Raw genomic sequence first — 23,839 nt, forward strand, 5'->3', positions numbered from 1 at the left:
GCCGACAGCGCGCGGGGAGGACTTGAGGTGGGCGGCGAGTAGGGCGTAGGTGCTGAAGGAGCCGGGGGGGATTTGATAGGTGAGGGCCCAGACGGCGCGTTCGAAGGGGGTGCCGCGGGAGGAGGTTTGGAGGGGGGGAGGGAGGGGGAGGCTGGTTTTGGGGGGGAGTTTGGAGGGGAGTTTGGGGAGAGCTGTTTTGGCGAGGGTTGTGGTTGTGGTCGTGGGCATTGTGGTGGTGGTTGGGGTCAGTTTGGTACGGGTGGAGCGTTGTTTGGTTGGTGTTGGGGTTTTGGTGGTGGATTTTGTTGTCGTCATGATCTTTCTGTGTAGAACTTGTTTTTGCTGGGCTGCTTTTCAAGTTGCACACAGCTCGCTACCAGCACACAGTTCGTTGCTTGTCCTTCACAAACGGAGGTCCGAGGGAAGTGAAACTGCGGGGAAGACGTCGTGGTCGGCTTTCGGTTTCAAACACGCGAAATATATGTGGCGTTGACAGAGTCGGCAAATCTTCGCATAAAATATCAAAAGCAACGACGCCGATGGCTCAGACGGTGGCGCGAGATTTGGACGAATGACACGCGACGGATGTCAGGCCAAGGGCGCGCTCCCCAATGGCAGCGCTCGAAATCGAGGCGCGTGTGTGGAGCGTCATCACGTGAGACGAAAGTGCTCGCAGACATTCAGATTGAAGTTCGATTTGGCGGGTCCACTCTTTTTTCGACATGGAAGATCCCTCGACAGTTGGTTGATTTGAATCTTGCGGCTGCCTTCTTTCCATACTATGTATTCGTTCCCATGAAAGTTCTGAGGAAACCTGGAATATCTTCCTCTGGCTCTCGACCATCCGAGGCAACTGTCTGGGCTTGTCCGAGGGACACCGAGAGTTTCACAGGGAACTTGCTGTGCATTTTCCGCACTGCAATCTGCTTACGGCCGGATTCCAGGTTGCTCGTGTCAGATCGGAGCGACGGTTGTCCAGACACAAGCCCCGAAAACACCAAACTAATCCTTCAATTTGGAGGGAGATTTGACCGCAACGCCGCGAGTATCTGCGGTCTCGATCGATGCCCTCCGGGCGGTTGAGCAAATGGCACGATCGCGCAACCTGCCATCTAACTTATCTTGCAGCCGGTCTGCATTTGCCAAGCCCCTGCTGAAATCTGTCGACGCGCCGAAATCTGCAAGTGATCTCTTGTGCAAACAGACCCGCAGGGACCACAGTCTTCTTCCAGCCTTGATGGTTCGGCCCGGGTTCCCCTTCTCCCCAACGGCGAAGCGCAATGGAGTCCCGATCTTGCCGCCCGGCCCAGTGCCGTCCGCACAACTGGGGAGTTGGAGGTTGCCGGCTGAAACCCGGCGCTCAGTCACCAACCGACACACGCATGCTGCATGTTTCCGAACGCGCGGTTGCAACCAACAAACGCAACAAGACTGCCCAGTCACATTCATTCGCCTACGGCGTTTATGTTTGAGGGCAGACAGGGTGTTTCCGAACAGTTCATGCCGTGCCTCACGGTCAATTCGACAATTCTACACAAATCCGGCGCGGCCGGCGAATCCAGGTCGAATCAGGGAGGTAGTCAGACTCTGTCGGTTTCTTCCTCGACCGGTTCTCACCGGCTCGAGCCCCGAATGGACCACCGAGCCGAGCCCAGCAAAAGGCGGTGGAAGTTGTTTTCTCGATTTTCTTTCCCCTTCCACAACAGGGGAGACAAGTGAACAGCTGCCAACCGTTGTGCAGAAGAAAGAAGCCCTTTTCGAACCGACAGCGAACAGTGCCAGACTGCCAGTGCAGTGCCGGCTGGGCCGGCCGGGGCCCTCGCTTCTGCACGCCGATCTCTCTCACATTTCCCAATTTGGGACGCTGTCGCCGGGCTCGCCAGAGACGCGACTCCGCAGGGCGATCTGTGCGCGGTTTGCTCAGATTCGTTTCCCGAGACCTGATGAGGAGCCGTGGAGTGGGAAGTCCACCTTCCAGGTCTTTCCCTCCTCTTTCGCCCCCTCGTCGTCTTCGAGAAACGACGTAACAAAATAAAAACGAGACGGTGAACAATGCGTAAAAAGCTTGGACGCTGCTGGGGCCCACGCTTGTGACCCGACAGAGCGGCTCGACGGCGCGGGAAACGGCCAGTATGTTTCTCCTGTGGAAGCAAGTCATGGGATGGCGTTTGTGCAGGAGAGGGGGGGCTTGACAAGGGCGGTCATCGCAACAGGTCATGTTCATCTCGTCACGAAATCAGTCAGTGCGCCCCTGAGATTTCCAAGGTCGTTCGCAGCGGCCCCAACCTCATCCAATGTTCGCCCACCCACCTTTTTTCTCTCCTCGCGAGTTACTGTCGCACCCGGTCGGTAACGCTATCCATCCCGTTACGACGTCGTAAAAACCGCAAATTTCCGGGTTGTCTGTCTGGCTGCTGCGGCGCAGTTGATCACCCACTGTTTTCCCCCTCCTCTTTTCTTTACCTCTGTGGCTCTCTGACTTGATCCAATGCCAATTGGGGGCGGGGAAAAAGTCAAAGCAGCCACCCGAGGAGAACAGAGCGATCAATGCGAAGAGCGGTGCGCTCAGTGGCGGGCTGCACAAACGCGCGCTGTGGTGCTGTTTGGGAGCGCTGCTTTTTGAAGGTTTGGGGGAAAGGATCCACCAAATTATCCGCGAATTGCTTGTCGAAAGCAACCGAAAGCAAACCCGGGCAGCCCCCGTTTGAGAAAGGAGCGGGGTCCCACGTTCAGACCAAGTTTGTGCGAGGTACAGGCGACATCCCTCCCGGCGCGGTTTCCTAGCCGGATCGGCGTACCGGGCACATGGCCGAAAGCAAATTCGATATCTTGGCGTGTGGGCCCCTTGATGCTACCCTGCCATTTTCCCCTGGGCGAACCCCCCTGCTATGCCGCCCAGTGAGGTTTAGTGCCTCCACCTTATTTCCCAGCTCCCCGTCGCAGGCCCCCCTCCCAAAGCCGGCTGCTTGACTGCTGTTGGACCTGCAGCTGCAGCCTGCACTTTGCTTTCTGGGTGAACCCTCCTACGGTCGCAGCGAATTGGCAAATCTATTCTGTTGCGCGCGGCGCACCTCAAGTGCCCTCATTTGTCCCCCCATTTTCTCATCACATCCCAGACGGCACTCCTGGCTCTCGGCCGCCACGCCCGGCCCACAAGCACAGAAGAGCACAACCCCAAGCTCCTCTTCGGCTTGACTCTCTTTTTTGGGGTAGGTGGGAGGGTCCTCTCTGTTGCTCCACCACGCTCGGTCCTTCTTCTCATCCCCCGGTGCTTCTTTTTTCCCTTTTCCTCGATCGTGAGCTTTCCCCCCCTCTGCCCAGATTCCGTGCCAGCTCTTTTCCCTTCCTTCCAGGGACAACCCAGCGGCGCGTGGGGAGCTCAGCAACCGAGAGCATCAACAGCGAGCCTGTCGAGCCTGTCGAGCCCATCGAAGCCCGTTCAGTCTGACTGCTCGTCGTGTCTCTCTTCGCCCGTCTGCGCTTTTTCAGACGCGAGCCAACAAGCGAGAGCAACACATCTATCTGTGTCTCAGCTGGCTGCCACGCTCCTCCCCACCCTCCCTCTCTCCCTCGCTCCATCCGAGCTGCATTACAATTGCTTTTAGTTACTCCCGCTATCGTGATCATTCTTCATTTTTGCCCAGGTCGGGACTGGAAGGGAAACTTGCCAGGAGCTTGTTTCCAGAACTGCAGTGGTCGATCATCGCGTGGCCGGCCGTCCTTCTTCTCTCTCACTAACTCGACCGGCCAGACCAGTCGCCACTATCGAAGCCCTCTCCTGCACCCAAGTGAGCGGATCCCGTCCGTCCTTTGTGAACGAGGCTCCTCCGATCGGCAAACCCCAAGCGAGCGAGACGGCCAAGGAAGCAAAGGAGAAAGAAGAAGAAAAATTAATTACTACTACTCGGTCGCCTGGCTGGCTTCCGAACCCTCGCCATCATGCCCCCGTCGCTCAGTGCCCACGCTTCGTTCACCCGTCCGCGGACAGGTGACCGTGAAGGGCGCCCCGTCACCCGCGACCAGGCCGACAGCAATCTAATCATCCCGAGCCGTACCTCCTCCCTCCACTCTCGCATCACCCAACCGATCCCGTCAACGCTCACCATGAAGCCCCAACAACGGACGCCCAAGACCCTCACCCACGCCTACATGGTGTGCGGTGTCGGTCGCGAGCCATCGCAATGGGTGAAGGCGCCGACGCCAGCGCAGGGGAAAATTGGACACATGAAGGGTGCTGTTCCTCAGTTCTGGCTCCCCGAGATCTTGGGGAGCAGTCCGCGGTTGGAACAGGATAACGAGATCGCGCGGGCCCTGCATTCCGCGATGCGGGTAAGTAATGCACAGACAGCTGCATCGGCCCTGCGTTTCTCAGGGTCTCCCGAACATTTGATTAACCTCCTTTGCAGGCGTGCTTCCCCCATGATGTCGAAATCTGCACCGGTCGCAGCCAGCCGCATTGCGTGCACCATGCGTTCGTGCTGCAGCAGGACTCGTCCCACACCCTCTACGGCATCTGCCTGCGAGTTTGGTCGCGCGCCGACGAAAAGCGCGCTGAGACCATCCGCGAGTTGAGGAAGAGGACGGAGCCCGAGTTCTACGACAACCCGGAGGAGCAGTACTGGATCCCGTACTGCTTGTCGTTCTTGTCCCGCTACCCGCTGTACAACCTGCTCGGTGACTACCTTCGCGGCATGTGGATCCACTGGAACAAGGCAACCAACCTGTTCCACGCCGAAGAGGTGTCGCGGATCCTCAGCTTCCCTGCTCCGCGGCTCAACGACCTGGTGCGCATCGACATGAAGGACTATGCGCTGTGCTACCAGTTCCCCTCCTACACCACTGGGTTCCAAAACTTCGCCATGTGGCCGTTGTTCTGCTGCTTGTCGATTCCCAACATCGTGGGCGTCATTGAAGCCGCCATCTCCCCAACCCGCCGGATCATCTTTGTCAGCCACTACCCTGCGATGCTGACCATGGCCGCGGAAACGGTCCGGTTCTGTGTTCGTATCTACGAGTGGAGCGGTCTGTACGTCCCGGTAGTCCATGCTCGGCACGCTAAGGACCTAGTCGAGGAGCCCGGCCCGTACATTCTCGGTATCACGGCCGAGTGCAGGTCGCTGTTCTCTGCGCCCACTGACGCCCTGGTGATCGACTTGGACCGCAACTTTGTGCTCACATCCAACCCCCCGACTGCCCTCCAGGCTGGCCAGCGGAACAAGTTTGTGACGAGGCTAACCCAGGCTCTGAACGGCGATGTTACGCCTTCGGGTGTACCCCAGCATCTGCGCTCGGCGTACGGTGGTGGCAAGCTGGTGCCTGCGGGCCAGATCATTGTCATGCGGGGTGAGGTTGAGTCGATTCAGGATCCCGAGTGGTGGAACCAGGACGCGGTCATGTCTGTCATGGACCACGTGTGCGAGAAGATGGGCCGCAACACCGGCCTGAAGGCTGTGTTTGGCGGGTCTGTCAAGAAGCCGCTGATGACCAAGGTCTCGATGAGGCACCTCAACGAGATTGTGCGCGAGCGCAACCAGTACTCCCGGGATGCTCTGGAGGCCTGGCAAGATTTCATTAACCTCAAGGGCCGCCTCGACACGGAGCTCAGCAAGGTTACGAAGAGGAACAACTACCTCAACGAGGAGCTGGAGAGCTGGAAGCAGCAAGTACGTATTGACCAGGGGTTTGATGGTGGGCTGTTTGAATCCCTTACTAACATGATACCGCACAGTTCCTCAAGTTCCAGGCGTTTGCCGACACGCTCACTAAGGAGACCCAGGAGCTCAAGGTCAAGATTGAGGGCCACAAGCGCGAGAACCGCCGTCTTGGGAGCCTCCTTGACCAGCAGAAGGAGGACGCTTCGAGACTGTCGAACCGCCTAGCGGGCACCGAGAAGCAGCGTGACGACGCTTTGGAGGCTCTTGTGCTCCAGCAGGAGATTGCAGAAGAGCTCGAGCGCGAGCGCAAGCGGAACAGGAAGGAGCTCAACGCTCTGCAGCACACCAACGTGACCATCGTCCGGCAACGGGACGAGGCCCGCCGCGTCGTGCTGCACCTGCGCAGCCTGATCTCGGGCCAGCACCACCACATGGAGCACCTCGTCAAGACGCTGACGTCCCCCGACGAGCTGGCTGCCGAGATCGAGGCTGGCTTTGCCGCCCAGGAGGAGGTCGAGGCCGCGGCTATCGCTGAGCGTAGGATATTTTCGACCCGCCCCCAGCCTACCTTGAGAGGACGTGACACTAACAACGATATAGAAGCAGGCGTGGAGCAGACCGATGCCCGGTTCATCAAGAACCTCACGCTCGCAAGCCGGCGCGTGTCGACGCAGACGTTCATCGACGTCGCGGACCGTCACCTCAAGGACAAGACAGATGCCATCGCGCACATCATCCGCAACATTGCGGAACAATGCCAGGCCGCCGTAGAGGGCCTGCAACTCGCACAAGATGCCGAGCTCGGGAGGCCGCATTCGTCGGCTTCCAGGGTTCGGGAGTCTTTAAAAAGCAGGACAGGGAGTTCTCTCTCAGGCGCACACAGCGATGACGGTAACGCCTCGTCCACCTCGACGGCCACGTCCGATGTCGGTGACGATAGCAGCAGCGTCACTCTCCTCCGACCGAACAGCGGCCGCATCTCTAGCATCCCACCCACACCGGATCTCATTCCCAACCGCAGCAGCACTAGCATGTCGATCGCGAGCACCACGGCCACGACCCCAGAGCGAGCCTCCCAGCAGTATCTCCTCCACACCACCCATCACAGCCACCTCGCGCACGCCCACGCCCAATCCCACACCCAATCCCACCCCCACGCCCACCAGCACCACCTCGGGCACGGACACGGACAACACGACATCCCCACGAAGATTGTCGAGGACGACGAGGATGTCGATGACCTCGCCGCTGACGATCGAGTCGCCCGCGACGCCGACGAGGGCAACCCCATCCCCGCGCCCACGCCGGAACAGGGAGTCGTGGGTAAGCATCCGGAGAGCCTGATCCACCGGCCTTCGGGCGCGCGTATCAGTGCTCTTGGTAGCTCGCGTTAATCGTCTCGACCAACCATACCCAAACGGTGTGTAGAGGTTTGTGGGAGACGGGAGACAGTAAGCAAGATATCTTTTTGTCGGGTTTGGTTTCATTAACGGGAGACGATGGTGTGTGAGCGCGTGAGCGAGTGACTGAGTGAGCGAATATCGAATCACAATTGCAGCTAGCCGACGGAGGGAGGGTGAAGTATGTGTGGCAAGCAGGCAGGCAGGCAGGCAGGCAGGCAGGCAGGCAGGCAGTCTTTTATTTCAAAGTTTTTCTCTCCCACTTCTTTTTTATTCTTCTCCTTTTTATTGTGCGCTCTAAAACACCCCCTCTTGTCTGGTCTACTCTACTACTATTATCTCTTCTAGTCTCTTGTTGTTGTCGGTCTTATCGTCTATTTTCGGGGTCGTTGTCGACTCTATTTCAGGATTTCAGGATCTTTATTACGGTGGTATTATGGTGGTGGTGATGAGAATATTTGGGAGGTCGGGGGAGAAAGAGGAAGTGAGGGAGGCGGGAGCCTTGCCAGGCTGGATCTTGCCCAGCGGTTTTGTGTGAGAGAGGAAGTAAGTGTATCTGAGTGAGTGTGTCTGGCAGTGTGTCTGAGTGTTTGGCCTTGTGTCTTGTGGAAAAGAAGGTGGTGTGGGGAGTGAATGAAATATTGGGTGGGTCGGGAGATTTGTATATTCTGTTTCGTTTATACCACTTTGTTTTTTTTCAATGGTTCAAATTTCTTGTTTGTGTCTTGTCTGTTTTGTCCGTCTGTCTGGTGCTGTGATTGTTGGGTGAGAGATGGAGTGAGAGAGTCGATCGACGGTGGAGAAGGAAGGACGAAGAGAAGGTATTTGGTAAGGGGAGGGGGGGGGAGAGACAGTGAGAGAGAGAGAGAGAGAGAGAGAGAGAGAGAGAGAGAGAGAGAGAGAGATTTCTACTTCTACTTGATTTTTTTCTTTGTCCCAACCGTTTCATGTGTTGCTTGCCTTGTTGTGCTGTGTATCTCTTCATATGCGTGTCGCCGTTTCTATTTCTTTACTTGGGTGTGCGTCCTTGATGATGCCGTTATTACTGGGGAAGTGAGAGACCGTTGGATGCGAGATAACAGGACGGAGGTTGTGGGATAGTTCGAGGATGGTTGACGGAGGTTTAACCGGTTCGGACTTGAGTTGGTGGGGTTGGTTGGTTTGGTAGTTACTGTACTTTTGGGCCTGTTGGCTTGGCTTAGTTAAGGTGGGCGGATGATAATGGATGGTTCGTTTTGTTTTTGCCTTATATAACTGGTTTGATCGTTTCGTTGTAGGCGACTAAGTGAGGTGTGTTATGCCAAGTTTGAGTGATTTGATTGTTCGAGTTGTGTGATATTCGATGAAGTTGTGCTGTTGTGTGTGGACGGTGCTCTGTTGATCCTTGTAGTTGAGGAGTGGCGAGGAAGAGAGATTGTCTTTCTTCCTGCAGCTAGTTGTGTCTTGTACGTGGATGGTCGTTTGTTACGTAGTGATTCAGTTTCCATATTTAAGCTTGTCACTCTATCAACCAACGGGTGCACCTATCGGTCCCCTTTGTATCCCCCCTCGAAGCCACGTTGGTTGGCTGTCAGGTCTGGTTTACACACGTCATATCTCACAGTCTAACAAAACATACCTATGGTTATTATATCCCAAGTTGGATTAGATCCAACCGCACTCTTTTTCTTCCCGAGCTAAGATATAATATCGCTTGAACTTAGTTTCAATGTTCCCATGTCCATGGCACTGGTGGTGTTCATCCCTATTTACTTACACCCGCAGCCCTTTCCTACCGAGAAACCTCACCATCATGTAAGATTCTAGCAGCGAAAGCAAGCACGCATGATCTAGAACTGAGGCTTTGGCTTACAACATCTTTTCCTCGCTGTCGACCCTCTCCCGGCGCAATGCTTCACTGCAAAGAAGCGCCCAACACTTTAGACTTTTTAAACTCGAACAAAAGCCCCATTGACGTTAATAAACCCTAACATAAATAACCTCCCTTATCACAGCTACCTCGCTCACATTCCACGTAGCCAAACTACGTATTAATAGGCCGGGATAACTAACAGAACGCTTTGGTTTTGGCAGTCATGGTGTCAGTGTCATGGCCTACCTGCGTCTTATAACTAACATATCCCCCTTACAAACAAGCATGGCTACCGCTACCGCTACGGTTGTGAACTGTACTGTATGTATATTCTGCTCGGTAGAACGGGTAATTACTGTACGCAGGCCATCCCTCTTCTTCTTGGTCTGTTCATGATTTGGGAATTTGTAAAAGCCACCTGACAGGCAAACATGGCTGCAACTACGACTCGTGTACATATATACATGTACATGTCCATTGCGCTCGGTATGATGAGTACATACACTATCCTATCTCTCCTTTTTTTAACTGCTTTGTGATTTGGGAACTTTGTTCATAGAGATCGTCAACATAGTAGAGAGGAAATGATGTTGTGTTATTTCCTCTTTCTTGCTCTTCGCGATTTACGTTTATAGCGTCCTCGTGGAGGTGAGTTTTGGACCAGAAGGAATAAGGAAGTATGGCTTTGTCTTATCAGGATACATTGCACCCAGGCTTGATTTACTATACCAACCTAAAGTCATAATCACTTAAAACGCAACGAATAGAACCACAAATTCCAGCAGGAAAACTTTTGTAAATTTATCAATCACCATGACGACCGATCGTATGCACGCACACCCGTTGCTAGCCTTCTTGCCCAACTAACTACACGCCAGGGAGAAACACCCGCCAGTCCGCCCAACCGACTCCAGGAGACGATCAAAAAGCTCATCCCATCCCAGCCCGGCTCATCCTAATCCATGCGATCCCGTCCCATCCATACTATGTATGCCCCCAAACAACCAGTCAACCAGTCAGCAGTCAACCTGACGTGCGTACTGTAGTCTTCGTCCCCAGGTATGGGATCGAGAGGTAGAGGGAAAAAAGGGAACGAAAAGAAAGGGCAAAAAACAAAGACAACAACCAGCCAACCCCAACCGACCCTGCAATCCCCGATGATGCTTTGCCGTGGTAAAACAGTCAAACTCCAGCCAGCCCCGCCGCCATTCCAGCCTGTTTGTCCATCCAGGCCAAACAACAAAACAGTATGCGTGTCCCATGCGCCGCTACAGCGGTAACAATGGTCCGGGTTCCGTATTCCACCCTGCACCGTCGGCTCTGCCTTTGATTAGACCGTAATCATAAAGTGCAGCATGAGAAACCCCCCCAACTAAGTCGCCGGTCATGGAAAAAAAGCCTTTGATCAAAATCATCGTTATTCCGTTTCATAGCGTCGTCGCTCCTTGATAACAAAAACTCCCTGCCTAGAAGCAAAACACCGTAACTGGGAGCCTGACCGATGCCGCCGCCTCTGCCGATAATTGTGAAAACTCAACGCAAGGAGAAAAAGAAAATATTGAATCCAGTGTTGATGGCTAGTCATACATTACGAACCGCCGGCTGAGGGCGGTATAAAGCGGCTGGCTGCTGTGGGCGGATGGCACGGGCGGAAAGGAGGGCGATCTGGACTCCAGTAGAAAGATTCTACTGCTGGGGAGCGGTCTGGGGCTGACGGAAGCCACCACGACCGCCACGACCACGGCCACGACCACCACGACCGCGACCACGGCCTCGGTAACCGCGGTGACCTCCGTCAACGCTGCCTTGACCGAAAGTCTCCATGTTCCTGCGCACCTCCTCGCCGCGCCAGTGCACGCCGCCGGCCCGCTGGGAGTTCTCCCTGTCCTTCATCTCACTCGAGATGTTGTCGAAGAAGGACTTGGTCTTGTTGTAGGCCTGCTCAACCGGGGCTGAATCGTCCAAGCTGCCCTCTGGGGCTTCATTCTCAGTAGAAGGAGGAACCTCGTTGAGCGGGGAGCCCGCGACGGCCTCCTTGACGATATCCTGCTTATTGAACTTGGCGTTGGAGGACGCAAAGTCAAAGTCTGTGTCGGGGACCTCAACCTTGGCAGGCCGAGGACCACGGCCACCACGACCACCGCGGTTGTTCTGACCGGTGCGGGCGGCGTTGATTCTCATCTCGTCCACACGCTTGGCCAAGTTGTTCACAGCGCCATTGGCCTCGGCCGGCTGCTGCTGCTGCTGTTGATGCTGCTGGTACTGCTGTTGGTGTTGCTGCTGAGGCTGTTGCTGCGGGACACCGGAAGGGGCGTGGAGCTGAGCCATGGCCGCCGCAACGGCATCCTTGGCAGCCTGGGTGGCATTTTCCAGGGCAGCCGCCGCAGCGGCAGCACTCGGCGCATCAGCGGTGGCCTTTCCGCCCTGATTCTGCGCCGACTTGGAGGTGAGACCGACGGGAAGAGGGACTGCAGGCAAGATAGGCCCGCGGCCGCTCTTGGGTCCGGTGGGAATTGGGAAAGATGGGGCGGCGGTGGGCGCACCATTGGCCGGAAGGGAGGCAGCAGCCGCCTTGACCTCCTCGGCTGAGGGCTTCGACTCGACCGGGGGAGTGGGCGGGACCGGCTGCTTGGGCGCCTGGCTCATGGCCTTGGGCTCAGAAGGGGGTGCCGCCTGCTGAGAGGGAGTGGCAGACTTCCTGTCGGCAGCTGGGCCGATAGGAGCGGGTTTCTGTGTCGGATCTTGGCCGCTTGGAGTCTGGTTTGCTGACTGGCGGCCTTGTCCCGGGGCGCCGGGCGCACCTTGGGGACCACCAGGACCTGGGGGACCGCCGGGGAACGGGTAAGGGCCCCAGGGAGCGTGACCCATCGGAGGGAACTCTTGTCCCGGGGGAAACCAGCCTGGAGGCGGGTAAGGCATGCCACCGAATGGACCCGGGCCAGGGCCAGGACCGGGACCGGGACCGGGACCACCAGCACGACCCCAGCCGGGCATGTGCGGGGGAAAGTAGCCGAAGCCGGGGGCGCCAGGCGGCGGGCCTTGCTGGTTCTGAGGACCAGGATGACCGACCGGACCCTGAGGGCCTTGGGGACCTTGAGGACCTTGGGGAGGAGGGCCTTGGGGGCCTTGCGGACCGGGAGGACCAGAGGGGCCGGGAGCAGCATTGCCAGGACGAGGTCGGGCCTTGGAACATTGTCTGTTAGCAACAAGCCGACTCTATGACGGGGAGTTGGTGGTTGACAAAGAAGGTTTGTGGCCGTGGATCAGAAGGAAGGCAACGGAAATCTCAACATTGTTTGTTTGCGCTTTTCAGACAAATAAAGTTTTTACATCCGAAATAGTTCATCATAAAAAGGCCAGGCTGTGGGGGCACGGGATAGCAGGACAGTAAACTCACGCCGAGAATCGCAGGGTCGTTCGGGACCGCGGGGGGCTTCTCTTCCTTCGTCGACGAGGGGCCTTCCTCGATCCTCAGATCTTTGACATCGGTGCCACGGAAGACGATGTACTCGTAGAGCTGCTCGGAGGCGGGCACGAACTCATCGGGGTTGGTTTTCCGGTGCTCGGTGCCATAAGATCGTACGTTCTCGAGAGAGACGGTCGAGTCATCCGAGTTGATGCTGTGGAGTGTGCCGGAATAGCTATAGAAGTGCGGTTAGCTCGGGCGAGCTCAGAGCGGGGCTCTTTGGGTTGCCACCTACCGAATGTCGCTCCGGGATATAAGGGAGATTCGAGCTCTGCGGACGCATGACGTTAGTAAATTGGAGTTCTAGAGTGGAATTGCAAAGGCTAGGCTGCCGGGCCATTGGGTAGGGACACGAACCCGATGAATTCGGACATTCTGACGACGAGAAGAAGAAGGCAGCGACAAAATGCACAAAGTTGCCGTGCCGAGCTAGTCGGTCGAAATCACACGCGGGGTATCGAAAAGGTAAGGAAATGACAAGGAGGAGGAAGAAGAAGAAGGAAAACGGCCGGAAAAGCCTCCTGGGAGACGGGTTGTGTGCTAGGAGAGGGTGGGTTTGGTCGGCGCGCTGCGCACCATGATTTGTGTGTGGTCGAGTTGTGTGGTTCTGGTTTGGAGGTTGGAGGAAGGTAAGAAAAGGACTGGGGCGACCAACGAAAATTCAGCAGCTTCAGCCTCCCGCATTTGCATTGCTGTGGGTGCATGGCCTGTGCGGGGAGCTCCCCTCGCACCGCCACATGTGTGGCAACGTTACACATACGAAGTACTCTTTGGGCACCGTTGCGGGTTGTCTTGCCCCGAGATAGACAAAAATTAGTCTGTTTCATTGTATTTCATTGATGAAATAATCTATCTTGTGATTCGGAGAAGGAGCATTCCTTTAGAGAATGTTGGCAAAACTTGAAAGTTACAGGAACCATGAAAAATAAGTACATACGTGTAAAATACAGGAGGCAACGGCATTGTGGGTCCTGACGGGCTGACTCTCACGGCGACACTTGCAAGTTCGGGCCTTGATCGTCCCCACATAAACTTAAATCATTTCATATCACCTTGAGATCATACAAACAAGAAATATTCAGCTCTTGCCTCCGAGCGAGTTTTATCAGAATACATCACACCAGGTCTCGAGTTTTTCGGAACCATCTTTGGATACAAAGACCAAGTTCAAAGAAGATCGAAAACAAACAATTTGACCACGCAATCTCAACCCCGCCATCCTCATCCGTTGTCCGCCGGGAAGCCATCTTGAATCACACCTCGTCGGTCACACTGGACTGTCATCATGGCGAGCCGACAGCTGCGGAAGCTGCGAAAGCAGCAGGAGTTGCTCAGCTCTGAAAAGGAGCCTCACGAGGGCAGCGAGGAGTCCGAGGATGAGCCTGTTATTTCCAAGCCGCGGGGTAACATGTTCTCTGGGTTTGCCGCATTAGGCGGAGATGACGACCAGGACGGGGATGACAACGACGACGACGAGGATGAAGATACACAGCAGCCTGCGCCAGAGGAGGCATCCACGGGGCCAACCGAGCCGGCCAAGAAGAGCAAAAAGAAGTCCAAGAAGAAAAAGAAGAAGGGCAAGCAGACCGAGGCTTCCACTGCCCCGGCCAAAGAGGCGGACGAGCCCATCGATGAGATCGACCAAGCCTTGCAAGAACTCAAGATGGCGGCCCCGAAACCCGGACCCCGCCTTGTCGACACTCTAGGGACGACCCACTCGACGACTAGCAACCTCGACAAGCTACTGCAGATTAATTTCCAGCACCTCAAGGCGTTGAACGAAATGCGCAGGGTGTTTGGCAAGGCCATGGACGTGGCCGAGGGAGAGGAGCAGACGCAGAATCAGCAGCAGCAGCAGCGCGGACTGCCCGCCAATGTGGACCTCGAGACGTTCCTGAGCGCCCGGGCGGTCCGTCCCGGCCAAAACCCGCAACAGGGCGGCGGCAGCAGGAACATGTTTGACACCATTCTGCGGACGAACCCGTTCATCGATGGCAAGAAGTCGTGGCCACGGGGCACGGCTGAGGGCCTCAAGATGATCCGCGTCACCGAGGCAGGGTCGCAGCGGCAACAGCAGCAGCAGGGGCCCGTAGAGTTCGCCTTTGCACACGACCGGGACTACGACATGCTGGAGGCCAGCTTCTTCCAGTTGGTGCAGATGTACGACCCGATGCAGATTGTCGACTTTCTGTACCGGCACCCGTACCACGTGTCGTCGCTCATCCAGGTGAGCAAGGTGGCGCGGCAGGACCAGAACTCGGCCCTGGCCGCCGACCTGATCGAGCGGGCGCTGTTTACCTTTGGGCGGGTCAGCCTCAGCGAGTTCCGCAAGAAGCTGGAGAAAGGCCAGGCGAGGCTGAGCTTTGCGCGCCCGGAGAACCGGCAGTTCTATCTGGCGGGCTATAACCTGATACAGAAGCTGGTCCTGAAGGGCACCTACCGGACCGCGCTGGAGTGGGCCAAGCTGTTCCTCAGCGTCAACCACCGGGACCCATACGGGACCGTCAACTGGATTCATGTTCTTGCCATACGCGCCCACGAAGCTGAGTGGTTCGTCCAGTTCTGCGCTTCCGGCTTTTTCGAGGAGCACAACTACGACAGTGACGACGACGACGATGACGATGACGCTCGGGTCCGTGACCGCAGCAGCGGCAACGGCAACGACCCCAACAAACTCTACGCTCAGCAAACCCTCCCACTCGCCCACTTCCAGCTCGGCGACACAGCCACAGCCAAATCCGTCCTCGCCAAAGGCATGACAACGCTCCCATGGCTCTACTGCGCGCTCTTCTCCGCCCTCAACCTCGACGCGCCCAAGCCCATCTGGGGCGTCCAGCCGCGCAACGAAGACGAGGCCCTCCACACAGAACTGTACCTCCACACAGCCAAAGACCTCTGGAACACGCCCCAACACACCACCCTCCTCAAAGAAACCGCCGCCTCCCTGTCGTCCACAACCACCACCCCCTTAGCCACAACCACCACCCCCTTAGACCCAGACCCCACCGCCCAAGTCACCCTCGCCACAGCCCGCTTCATCTACCTCGACAACACCCCGCACCTAATGTCCTCCGTCCCCCGGCAAATGCTCCACACCGCCATCCCCAACTTCGAATTCGACCCTCTCCCTCCCGCGCAAGAAACCAACCTCTTCACAGCGCCAGCGCAACGTCTGGCGTGGTCAGCGACTGAAATCGAGCGTGCCCGGCAGGACGCGGGGAACCGGCCTGCGATGCTGGCGGGACCGGGGGCGCGGGCGTTGTTGGCGCAGTTGCGCGGGGAGATTGAGGGGGCGGCGGATGAGCGGTTGAGGAGGATGGGGCAGGAGGATCGGAGGAGGGGGGTGTTGAGGGGGGTGGTTGGGGCTGCGGCTGAGTTGGCTATGCGGAGGGGGGGTGCTGGCGAACGAGGTGATGATGCTGGTGATGATGCTGACTTTGGTGATGAGGGTGAGAACGAAGTGGGAGATGAGAATGAGAATGAACAAGAACACGAGCCCTCCCCGGGAATGATCAATTTTCTGCGGAATCTGATGGGCGGGGGGCTGCGGGACTGGACGGCTGCGGGTGGTATCGGGGCGGACGACCAGGGAGGGTTGCCACCGCCGCCGCCGCCGCCGAGGATGACGATGCCGGGGGCCTGGGACGAAGGGGGGGATGAGGAGTGGGGGGATGATGACGCAGATAGGCTGTATGAGGAGCATATGAGGGGTCTTGGTGGTGGGGATGCTGGTTGGGGTGATGGGAATGGGGATGGGAATGGCGGGGAGAACGATGGGGAAGAGACAAACCGGGACGTACATCCAGAGGAAGGGAGGCAATAGCGTTGAACTCTGGATGTTGGTGCTGCGTATCGTAGACCGACAACAGGTAGCCAGAGAACAGCACAATTGACCAAGGCACCTATACCGGTTCAAACTTTGAATCACACTGTTTGCGTCACTATCTTAGCTCATTGCTACAGTAAAGACAATATTTATCGGTCTGAGAGAAAATAGGACCGAAACTTTCCAACTTCTCACCAGTCTTGGCGGGTATAACAAACCGCACAAGCAAAACCCGGTCCCGGCTACCGGCAAAGCGGCAGCTCCCGTCCGAGTTGCATGCACACATTCCAGTATCAAGGTAGTAGACGAACTTCCGACGGAATGTCCTTTTCCGTGAGGGGCAAGTCCGTCAAACAAACAGACAGAAAAATGCAGGATATCATTCTCGGGAAAAGGAAGCAAAAGGAAGGGGGAACCTGAACGGGCCAGCCCGTCTCAATCGTCTCAATCGTCTTAATCGAGATCTGACAACTGGCATCTCAATCTGATAATTAGCAGATTACTGGTTTGGTTAACAAGGTTGGATCAGTTGGTCGGGTCGGGTCGTCGGGCCAGGTCCAGGTCGGTCGGCGGTGTGATCGGGTGAGCGAGTTATGAGCATGTTTCAGGTGGGTAATATGGAGTTGGATGGGTGGTATGTACTGTACATGTGGTACATGTGTGAGATATACACTACGCTACGAGGAGAGATGATTAAACACGGGGAAAAAGAACTAACAAAAAGGGAGATTCGGTTGGTGAAACTGGTTTGTTAGCGAGAATGACGGGGAATGATATCTAGTATGTCTCACGGTGTGAGATGCGTTGTTGAAGCAGGTACAGACAGAACTGCGCATGCATCCATGCCAGCGATCCTGCCATCGACAGGTACACACGCCCTTTGAATGGACAGGCATGGAATCAGCGATTGCTGTGTCGCGTGGCACTGCCAGGAATAGAATTCCTCCCTACCGAAGGTAAGGTATTTTTGCCCAAGAGTGAGTAGTCACGAGACCAAGAACTTGTGTCAGAAGCAAACAAAAGAAATGTCATCAAAGTATTAATAATACCAACAAGAAACCACCATACCCTTCCACGCCGCCCGGCTCTGGCGCAATGCGCGATGTCGCAATCGCCATTGTCGCGTCGCAATTTAGCCCGCTCCGTCATCAGCGCCTGTGTATTGGTACTGTACCTACATACCAAGCGCCTGGAGGGACATGCAGCGTCTCAGGTGGCCCCGATAGACGGGCCTTGATCGCCGTGTCTGCTTTGCGATGCCCACTTTGTGATGCGCAGTGGACAGGCAGGGCAGGTTCGGGAGAGGCGCAGACGGCTTATTTATTGCTCACCCGTTTGATCTTGTGTCTGAGTTGGTCTTGCTGAACAAGAGAGTGTTCCGAAGGAGGTACTTAAAGGTCGCATCCCCTCTGTTGCTTGCTGCATCTGGTCCCACCCACCTTCTGAAGAAACCCCCCCTGAAACAGTACAAAGTACCCCGCCAACCGGCCAACCCATTAATAAACTGCGGTCCTGCCCCGCGATCGCATCCAACACCAACTCCAACTCCATCACCAACACATCGCTCTCCCACAAACTCTACCAAACTACACCCCAAAACAGAGTACTCACACCAACGAAAAAATGGCCGACGTAACCGCCCCAGTCCCCGACGTTCCCTCCGCCGAGGTCCCGGACCTCGACGTCCCCGCTTCCAGCGACGAACACACCTACAAATTCAACGTCAGCATGTCCTGCGGCGGCTGCTCCGGCGCTGTCGATCGCGTGCTCAAGAAGCTTGATGGTATGTTTCCCTTTCCCTCCTCCTCTCTCCCATACCCCTCCCCTCTCCTTTTATACCCCCTCCCCCCAACCAACTGAGTATACTATTCGGGTGTTAACGTGGGGTGTAAACAGGCGTCAAACACTACGAAGTCTCTCTCGCGGAGCAGACAGCGACAGTCGTCGCCGAGTCATCGCTTCCTTACGAAAAGGTGCTGCGGACGATTGCCAAGACGGGCAAGAAGGTGAATACGGGGGAGGTAGATGGGGTTGCGCAGAGTGTGGAGGTTCCGGCTGAGTAGACTTATTTACTCGTCGTTCGAGAGGTGTTTAATGGGAGGGGTCCGGAAGGAGGTGCTGGTGGAGGAGGAGGATGAACAAAGTCTGGTTTGGGTTTAACGTTTTATTAGCAGGCAGGTTAGCAGGCGGTTGATTATTTTCGGCCTTGATTGCAAGACAGTATGGCTGTGTTTCTGTTTGTGCGCGAGTGCTGTTGTGGCCCTTGACTCTTGATGTTGGTAATTCCCACGTAGACGTTTTTAATTTACGACATGTCTGTATGGCGCATATCTATCTCATGTCTATATGGCATACATGGCCCGTGAATCTACCTACTTCTTCAAAAACCTCTTCAACCCTCTCAACCGCTCCTTCGCATCCTCCAACACCTCATCCGGCTTACACACCGCAAACCTCAAATAATCCTCCACAATCTTCGCATTCGCATCCGTATAAAACTCGCTCGGCGGGATCGCCGCGACGCCCAGCTCCTGGATCAAGAACCAGGCCAGTTTGAAGTCGCGCGGGCGCTCGGCGACGTGCGGCGGGAAGGGATAGTCCTGGGGCAGCTCGACGCAGGACAGGTTGACCATGACGAAGTAGCCGCCCTCGGGCTCGGAATAGGGGATGCCGAGCTCGGTCCAGATGGCGTTGAAGAGGTCCATTTTGTGGCGCATGGAGGCGATGGAGTCGGTCCAGAAGTTTTGCGCGTCGGCTTGTTCGAAGCCTGGTTGTTGTTAGTGAGAAGACAAACAAGGAAAAAAGAAAAGAAGATGAAGAGAGAAAAAAGGGCATACCGATGGCGCAGGCTTCTTGCAAGGGTGAGACAGAGGAGTAGCAGATGCGAGTATGGGCGGCCGAGACGTATTGGATGAGATGTGGTGGGCCCATGAGCCAGCCTGAGATGGAAATGTTAACCACCTTACTCACTTACGCCTTACACTATCCCGTTCATAGGAGAAACTCACCAACACGCCACCCGGTGGCGTAAAAGTTCTTGCCAGCGGACCCGACAGTCAGGGTGATCTGCTCGACCTCAGGCGACAGCGTAGCAATACGAGTAAAAGGCACGTAGAAAAGACGATCGTAGACCTCATCAGACAGGATAATGATCTGGTGCTTGAGGCAGAGGTCGGCGATCTTTTGCAGCTCGTCGCGGGAGTACACCTTGCCGACGGGGTTGTCTATCGAACAGTGTAAGCCAGTTACCTCACTAGAGGAGTAAGGTATCAGCGTTCAGAGGCTTACGCGGAGTGTTGAGGACGAGCATCTTGGTGCGCGGGGTGATGGCGCGCTCGAGCTCGGCAAAGTCGATGGTCCACTCGCCGGCCGAGAGGGTCTTGACGCCGCCCTCTTTGGGCGGGTGCATGGGCACGTAGACAATCTTGCCGCCGGGCATCTCGATGTTGCTAATGTATCTGGGGGATTTTAGGGCTATGGCCGTAATCAAGAGTGTGGATAGGGTAGGACCTACTGGTCGAAGAAGGGCTCAAAGACAATGACCTCGTCCCCGGGCTCGATAAACGCCATGAAGGCGCTCAGCATGCCTGCAATAGAGTTAACGCTAGTTCGGTAGAGTGTTAAGTCCAAAATAGGTACCCTCATTGGCGCCGGTGGTGATGGTGATCTCGGTCTCCGGGTCGAGCTTGCGCCCCCAAAAGGGCGCATAGGCATCGGAGATGGCCTTCTTCAAGCGCGGGCGGCCCTTGGTGGGGGAGTACTGGTTGCAATCGACGCGGTCGAGGGCCTGCTTGGCGGCGTCGAGGATGAAGTCGGGCGGGTTGTAGCCGAAGAAGCCTTGGCCCATGTTGATGATGGGCTGCTTGGGCGAGGCGGCGGCGGCTTCGTTGACGATGGTCCTGTGGGGGTTAATCACTTTTTCTCTGATTTCTTCTGAGTAATTATAGAAGTGCAGCTGTTTCCGAATATAGTCAAATATATTCTCCGGGCTGAACCGTGACCCGCCCCGGAACGTACCATACATCCTGCCGGCGGCCCGCGACACGGGCGGCAGGCTTCATTTTCTCCGACATGGCGGGGGAGGTGTGCAGTCGAGCTGCAGAAGACACCGTGTGAGGGTTGGGAGCAGGGAAATAAGAAGAAACCAAAGATCGACGGAGTAAAGTGCGGAACGGGCGGAGGAACGGCGAGGTCATCAGGCCGGCGATGGTGTAAGAAAGGGCGTAAGGAGCGTAAAGACAGCCTATGACCGGCCAATCAATACGCAGCGGGTTGTGTGACACAGATCCGCCAGTGGATGGATTTCAGGGACCGCACCGGAATACGGGGTCCAAAAGCTTGAACAAGAGTAATCCCTAGCTCCCAAAAGTCTGACCGCCGGAATCCACGATGCAAGATGCGCCGAGTTCCGCACTCAGGATGAGCGTATTCCATCTACCCGTCTTCGCTCGCTTTGCCGCGGCCATCAGCGGGTTTTGTGTCCCTCTCCTTCCTTCAAGCGACGTCCGTCATCGGCCGGAGGGGTCGCAGAAGGAAGTGGGTAGGTGGGGTTCAATCGCATGGCGCAATCGGGGAGCGACGGCATGGCCCGTGCTTGGCGATGGGGCTGGCTTATATGCCTGTATCGGGACTCGGTAGGTGCATATTTGACGACACTCGTTGCGCAGACAGGCGGGACATGATAGTTTGGAGATGGGAAAAAAATGAGAGGTGTGATGTCAATTTAGAACTCCTTGCCCATTTCTGATATTTCTGATGCTTTTGGTATTTCTGACCTAAATAGGAATCTGGAGCAACGCACCTCCAGGGCCTTGGACTGGGTGTACATACAGTGGTTTCCTAGATAAGTAGTCATTCGATGTAAAATATCTTGACTGTACCACCGCCTCCAGCCTCAAGTGTGAAGCGAAGGTAGGCAGTTGTAAGGCAGGTCCGCGGTACCAGTTTCCAACAACCAAGCAAATCACGAGGATCACACCTGCGGGTAGTGTAGTGGTTAAGAGCTGTGTACCTCGTCTGGTCACCGCCCAGGGTGAAATCACCCCCCTGGGTGATGCGGCTGACCACAGTTCTAGCTTTCGACTCCTGTTGGTGTCACTTCCCCCCCCCCCTCGTTCCCCAGAATTACCACCGTGCCAGGGATATTGTTGGCACCAATCGCGAGTAACCATTAAGGAAGTGAGTACTCGATAATAGATAATGCTATCTTGTTGGATTGAAGTATTGAAAGGGTATGAAAGTCGGACTAGGTCAATCTATGGCTAGGGAGACTAACATGTGATTCCCACAACGACAATGTCCAACGCGAGGTTCACTATTTGCTATCCACATCTTGAAGGCATCCCATTTAAACTGGCAGAGTTGAATCATTTCCAAACCGTTCCCAAGTCTGGAAAGCACAGACGATACCATCTTGGATTCACTGTTATGTGTTCACCTACCTGTACAACCATCAGCCATGATTCCTCCTCGAAGACCTGGTGAATAATTAACAAGACGAACACATCGAATGTGTTGATCTCGACGTCGACCGCCTTCTTCACGTTGATGTCATCGTGTGCCGACTAATTCGCAGCTTTGTTTACTTACCCCTGATTACCCCTGACTCCCCGATTCCCGAGTACTATCCGATACTCAATCCAAACAAAAACAAAGGACCTTCCAGCCAAAAACACCAAACACCACACCCATTCCACGCACAACATCTCACAACACACCACAAAAGGGCGCTCGGGCCACATTTCACACCTTCCCTCCGTCCGCGTTCACCTTCGCTGACACGAAATTCAGACGCGTCTAGGCGGGCAGCGCGTAAATTCCGATGCCTAGTTTTTCCGGAAGTGTGCTTCTTCTTCCGAGTGCTTTCTTCCTTTCCCTTCTTCGCCCAACCCACCACGAACCATCTCCCACTCACCCGCACCGTTCGTCCTGGGATCTCGCTGCGAGCGAATCCCCCGCTGCCTTTTCTCGCCCCTCGCCGGGTCGGTTCGTCTTTTTTTACTCTTGGAGTAAAAAACCAATTTTAAACTTTCCGTTTTTTTAAACGTTTTTTAAACGTTCTTTTTTTTAAAAAAACGAAAATAAAAACACCAATGTCCCCCCCTCGCCCGCGCCCGCCGATTCCCCTGCCCATGGCAGGGGGTCGTGCCCAGCCGGGCAACCGTCTTGTCCGCTCGCCCTCGCCGCCTCCCTCTTCGCCTTGGCTGCCTGCCCCCCGCGCGCCCCAGCAACAGCAACAACAGCAGCAGCATCAACAGCAACAGCAGCAGCAACAGCAGACCGGTCCCCCTTCGCCCGCTCCTCCCCTCCTCTTTGCCGCGGCAGCGGCAGTTGTTGGTTTTGGTCTCGGGGTCGGTGCTGGCCCCTCTCCGGTTTCTGGCCCAGCCAGGGAGGTCAGTGGTGGCCAAGAAGGTGACGGCCGTGACCGCACCACTTTCGAATTCACGTTCGAAAGCGCGGTCCGGTCGGGCACCATGGCCCCGCCGACTTCTTTGGCTGGGTCGGAAGCCGGTGGTGGTGGTGTCGGTGCTGGTGCTGGTGCCGACGACGACGGGGACAACGACAAGTTGCCCAATGGCGTCGGTGGTGGGGTTCCTCACCCGCCGGGTCCGTCGCCTCCGGCTTCGTTGTCGGCTGAGGAGGATGGGGACGCGGGAGAGGGAAGGCCCAACGGGGGGTCGACGGGGGGTGCTGGTTGGGATCGGGGTTGTGGTCGTGGTCGTGGTGTGGTCCCTCGCGGGGCCGACAACAACAACAATGGCAACAACCAACACGGCCACGGCCACGGCCACCACGGCCACCACCACAACAACAACAACAACCGCAGCAGCAGCAGCAACAACAACGCCCGCGGCCGCAACAACAGCGGCAACCACCACCACCAGAGCAGCCGCAGCAACAACAACAACAACATGCCGGGCGGTGCTCGCTGGCCTCCGCCGCTGTTGCCGCCGGCCAACTTCTCCTCGGGGCCTGGTCTGTATGGCCAGGTGTATCTCGTTGGGCAGGGCAACCTGCACTTTGAGACGACCCCGAGGATGGAGGATTGGTATGTAGTTCTTGTTCTGTTTGTTCATCAGCCATGTTCCACTTCCTAGTTTTTCTGCTTTGCAACTCTTTTGAACTCTCTTTTGAACTCCCATTCGCAATTCCCCTTCACAAGAATCCATTATCAAACCTAATCCCAAAACCAAACCCACCCTCAAAACTAACCCGGTTCAACCTCTTCCACACCCTCCATTCCCACTTCCACCCACACAAAACTGACTAACACCCCCAGGCTCGGCCGGCTCCAAACCCTCTCCGTCGAGCGCCAAGAGGAGGAGGACCGAGAGCGTGCCGCTCGCGAGGCCGTGGACGTCGAGATGGCCGACGCTTTTCAGAGTGTGGGACTTGGTGCCGAGGCCCAGGACCAGGACATGGACGTCGAGATGGGCCAAGAGATGGGTCGGGAGATGGACCAAGAGCAGGTCCGGGAGCATGTTCGGGAGAATGTCCGGGAGCATGTTGGGGAGATTGTCCGTGAGGAGAACGTTGGCGAGGAGAACGCCAGGGTTGGGGAGAAGAGAAGTGCCGTGAGTTTTCTTTTTCTTTTCCGTTCCTTTTGCCTTCCTTTTGCGGGTTCTTTTTGGCGGTTTTTTT

At 56.1% G+C, this 23,839-nt stretch overlaps 7 protein-coding genes across 7 annotated transcripts; 4 read left to right on the forward strand and 3 right to left on the reverse strand.

Annotated features, from left to right (window-relative positions):
* Positions 1 to 9: 9 nt before the first annotated feature.
* Positions 10 to 228, reverse strand: C8A04DRAFT_33385 (uncharacterized protein; the record flags this gene model as incomplete). Its single annotated transcript, XM_062782446.1, has 1 exon — positions 10 to 228. A coding segment is annotated over one exon (219 nt), but the record flags the coding sequence as incomplete, so codon positions are not given.
* Positions 229 to 3,939: 3,711 nt separating this feature from the next.
* C8A04DRAFT_33386 (AEX-3 domain-containing protein) lies at positions 3,940 to 7,048 on the forward strand (the record flags this gene model as incomplete). Its single annotated transcript, XM_062782447.1, has 4 exons — positions 3,940 to 4,329; positions 4,407 to 5,663; positions 5,729 to 6,191; positions 6,255 to 7,048. 4 exons carry the CDS (start codon positions 3,940 to 3,942, stop codon positions 7,046 to 7,048), a joined length of 2,904 nt encoding a protein of 967 aa, XP_062632514.1.
* A 3,544-nt stretch (positions 7,049 to 10,592) lies between these two features.
* C8A04DRAFT_33387 (Scd6-like Sm domain-containing protein) lies at positions 10,593 to 12,746 on the reverse strand (the record flags this gene model as incomplete). Its single annotated transcript, XM_062782448.1, has 4 exons — positions 10,593 to 12,089; positions 12,304 to 12,547; positions 12,608 to 12,643; positions 12,730 to 12,746. The coding sequence occupies 4 exons, from the start codon at positions 12,744 to 12,746 to the stop codon at positions 10,593 to 10,595; spliced, it is 1,794 nt and encodes a 597-aa protein (XP_062632515.1).
* A 911-nt stretch (positions 12,747 to 13,657) lies between these two features.
* Positions 13,658 to 16,195, forward strand: C8A04DRAFT_16120 (ribosome quality control complex subunit 1; the record flags this gene model as incomplete). Its single annotated transcript, XM_062778736.1, has 2 exons — positions 13,658 to 15,717; positions 15,763 to 16,195. 2 exons carry the CDS (start codon positions 13,658 to 13,660, stop codon positions 16,193 to 16,195), a joined length of 2,493 nt encoding a protein of 830 aa, XP_062632516.1.
* Positions 16,196 to 17,821: 1,626 nt separating this feature from the next.
* On the forward strand, positions 17,822 to 18,261 carry C8A04DRAFT_16121 (uncharacterized protein; the record flags this gene model as incomplete). Its single annotated transcript, XM_062778737.1, has 2 exons — positions 17,822 to 17,981; positions 18,095 to 18,261. 2 exons carry the CDS (start codon positions 17,822 to 17,824, stop codon positions 18,259 to 18,261), a joined length of 327 nt encoding a protein of 108 aa, XP_062632517.1.
* A 309-nt stretch (positions 18,262 to 18,570) lies between these two features.
* On the reverse strand, positions 18,571 to 20,271 carry C8A04DRAFT_16119 (pyridoxal phosphate-dependent transferase; the record flags this gene model as incomplete). Its single annotated transcript, XM_062778735.1, has 7 exons — positions 18,571 to 18,965; positions 19,036 to 19,137; positions 19,207 to 19,422; positions 19,487 to 19,656; positions 19,713 to 19,785; positions 19,838 to 20,097; positions 20,216 to 20,271. The coding sequence occupies 7 exons, from the start codon at positions 20,269 to 20,271 to the stop codon at positions 18,571 to 18,573; spliced, it is 1,272 nt and encodes a 423-aa protein (XP_062632518.1).
* Positions 20,272 to 22,290: 2,019 nt separating this feature from the next.
* C8A04DRAFT_33391 (uncharacterized protein) lies at positions 22,291 to 23,772 on the forward strand (the record flags this gene model as incomplete). Its single annotated transcript, XM_062782449.1, has 2 exons — positions 22,291 to 23,246; positions 23,478 to 23,772. Coding segments are annotated over 2 exons (1,251 nt in total), but the record flags the coding sequence as incomplete, so codon positions are not given.
* Positions 23,773 to 23,839: the final 67 nt, after the last annotated feature.

This window comes from Dichotomopilus funicola, assembly GCF_033296635.1.
Source record: "Dichotomopilus funicola strain CBS 141.50 unplaced genomic scaffold C8A04scaffold_136, whole genome shotgun sequence".
NCBI lineage: Eukaryota > Fungi > Ascomycota > Sordariomycetes > Sordariales > Chaetomiaceae > Dichotomopilus > Dichotomopilus funicola.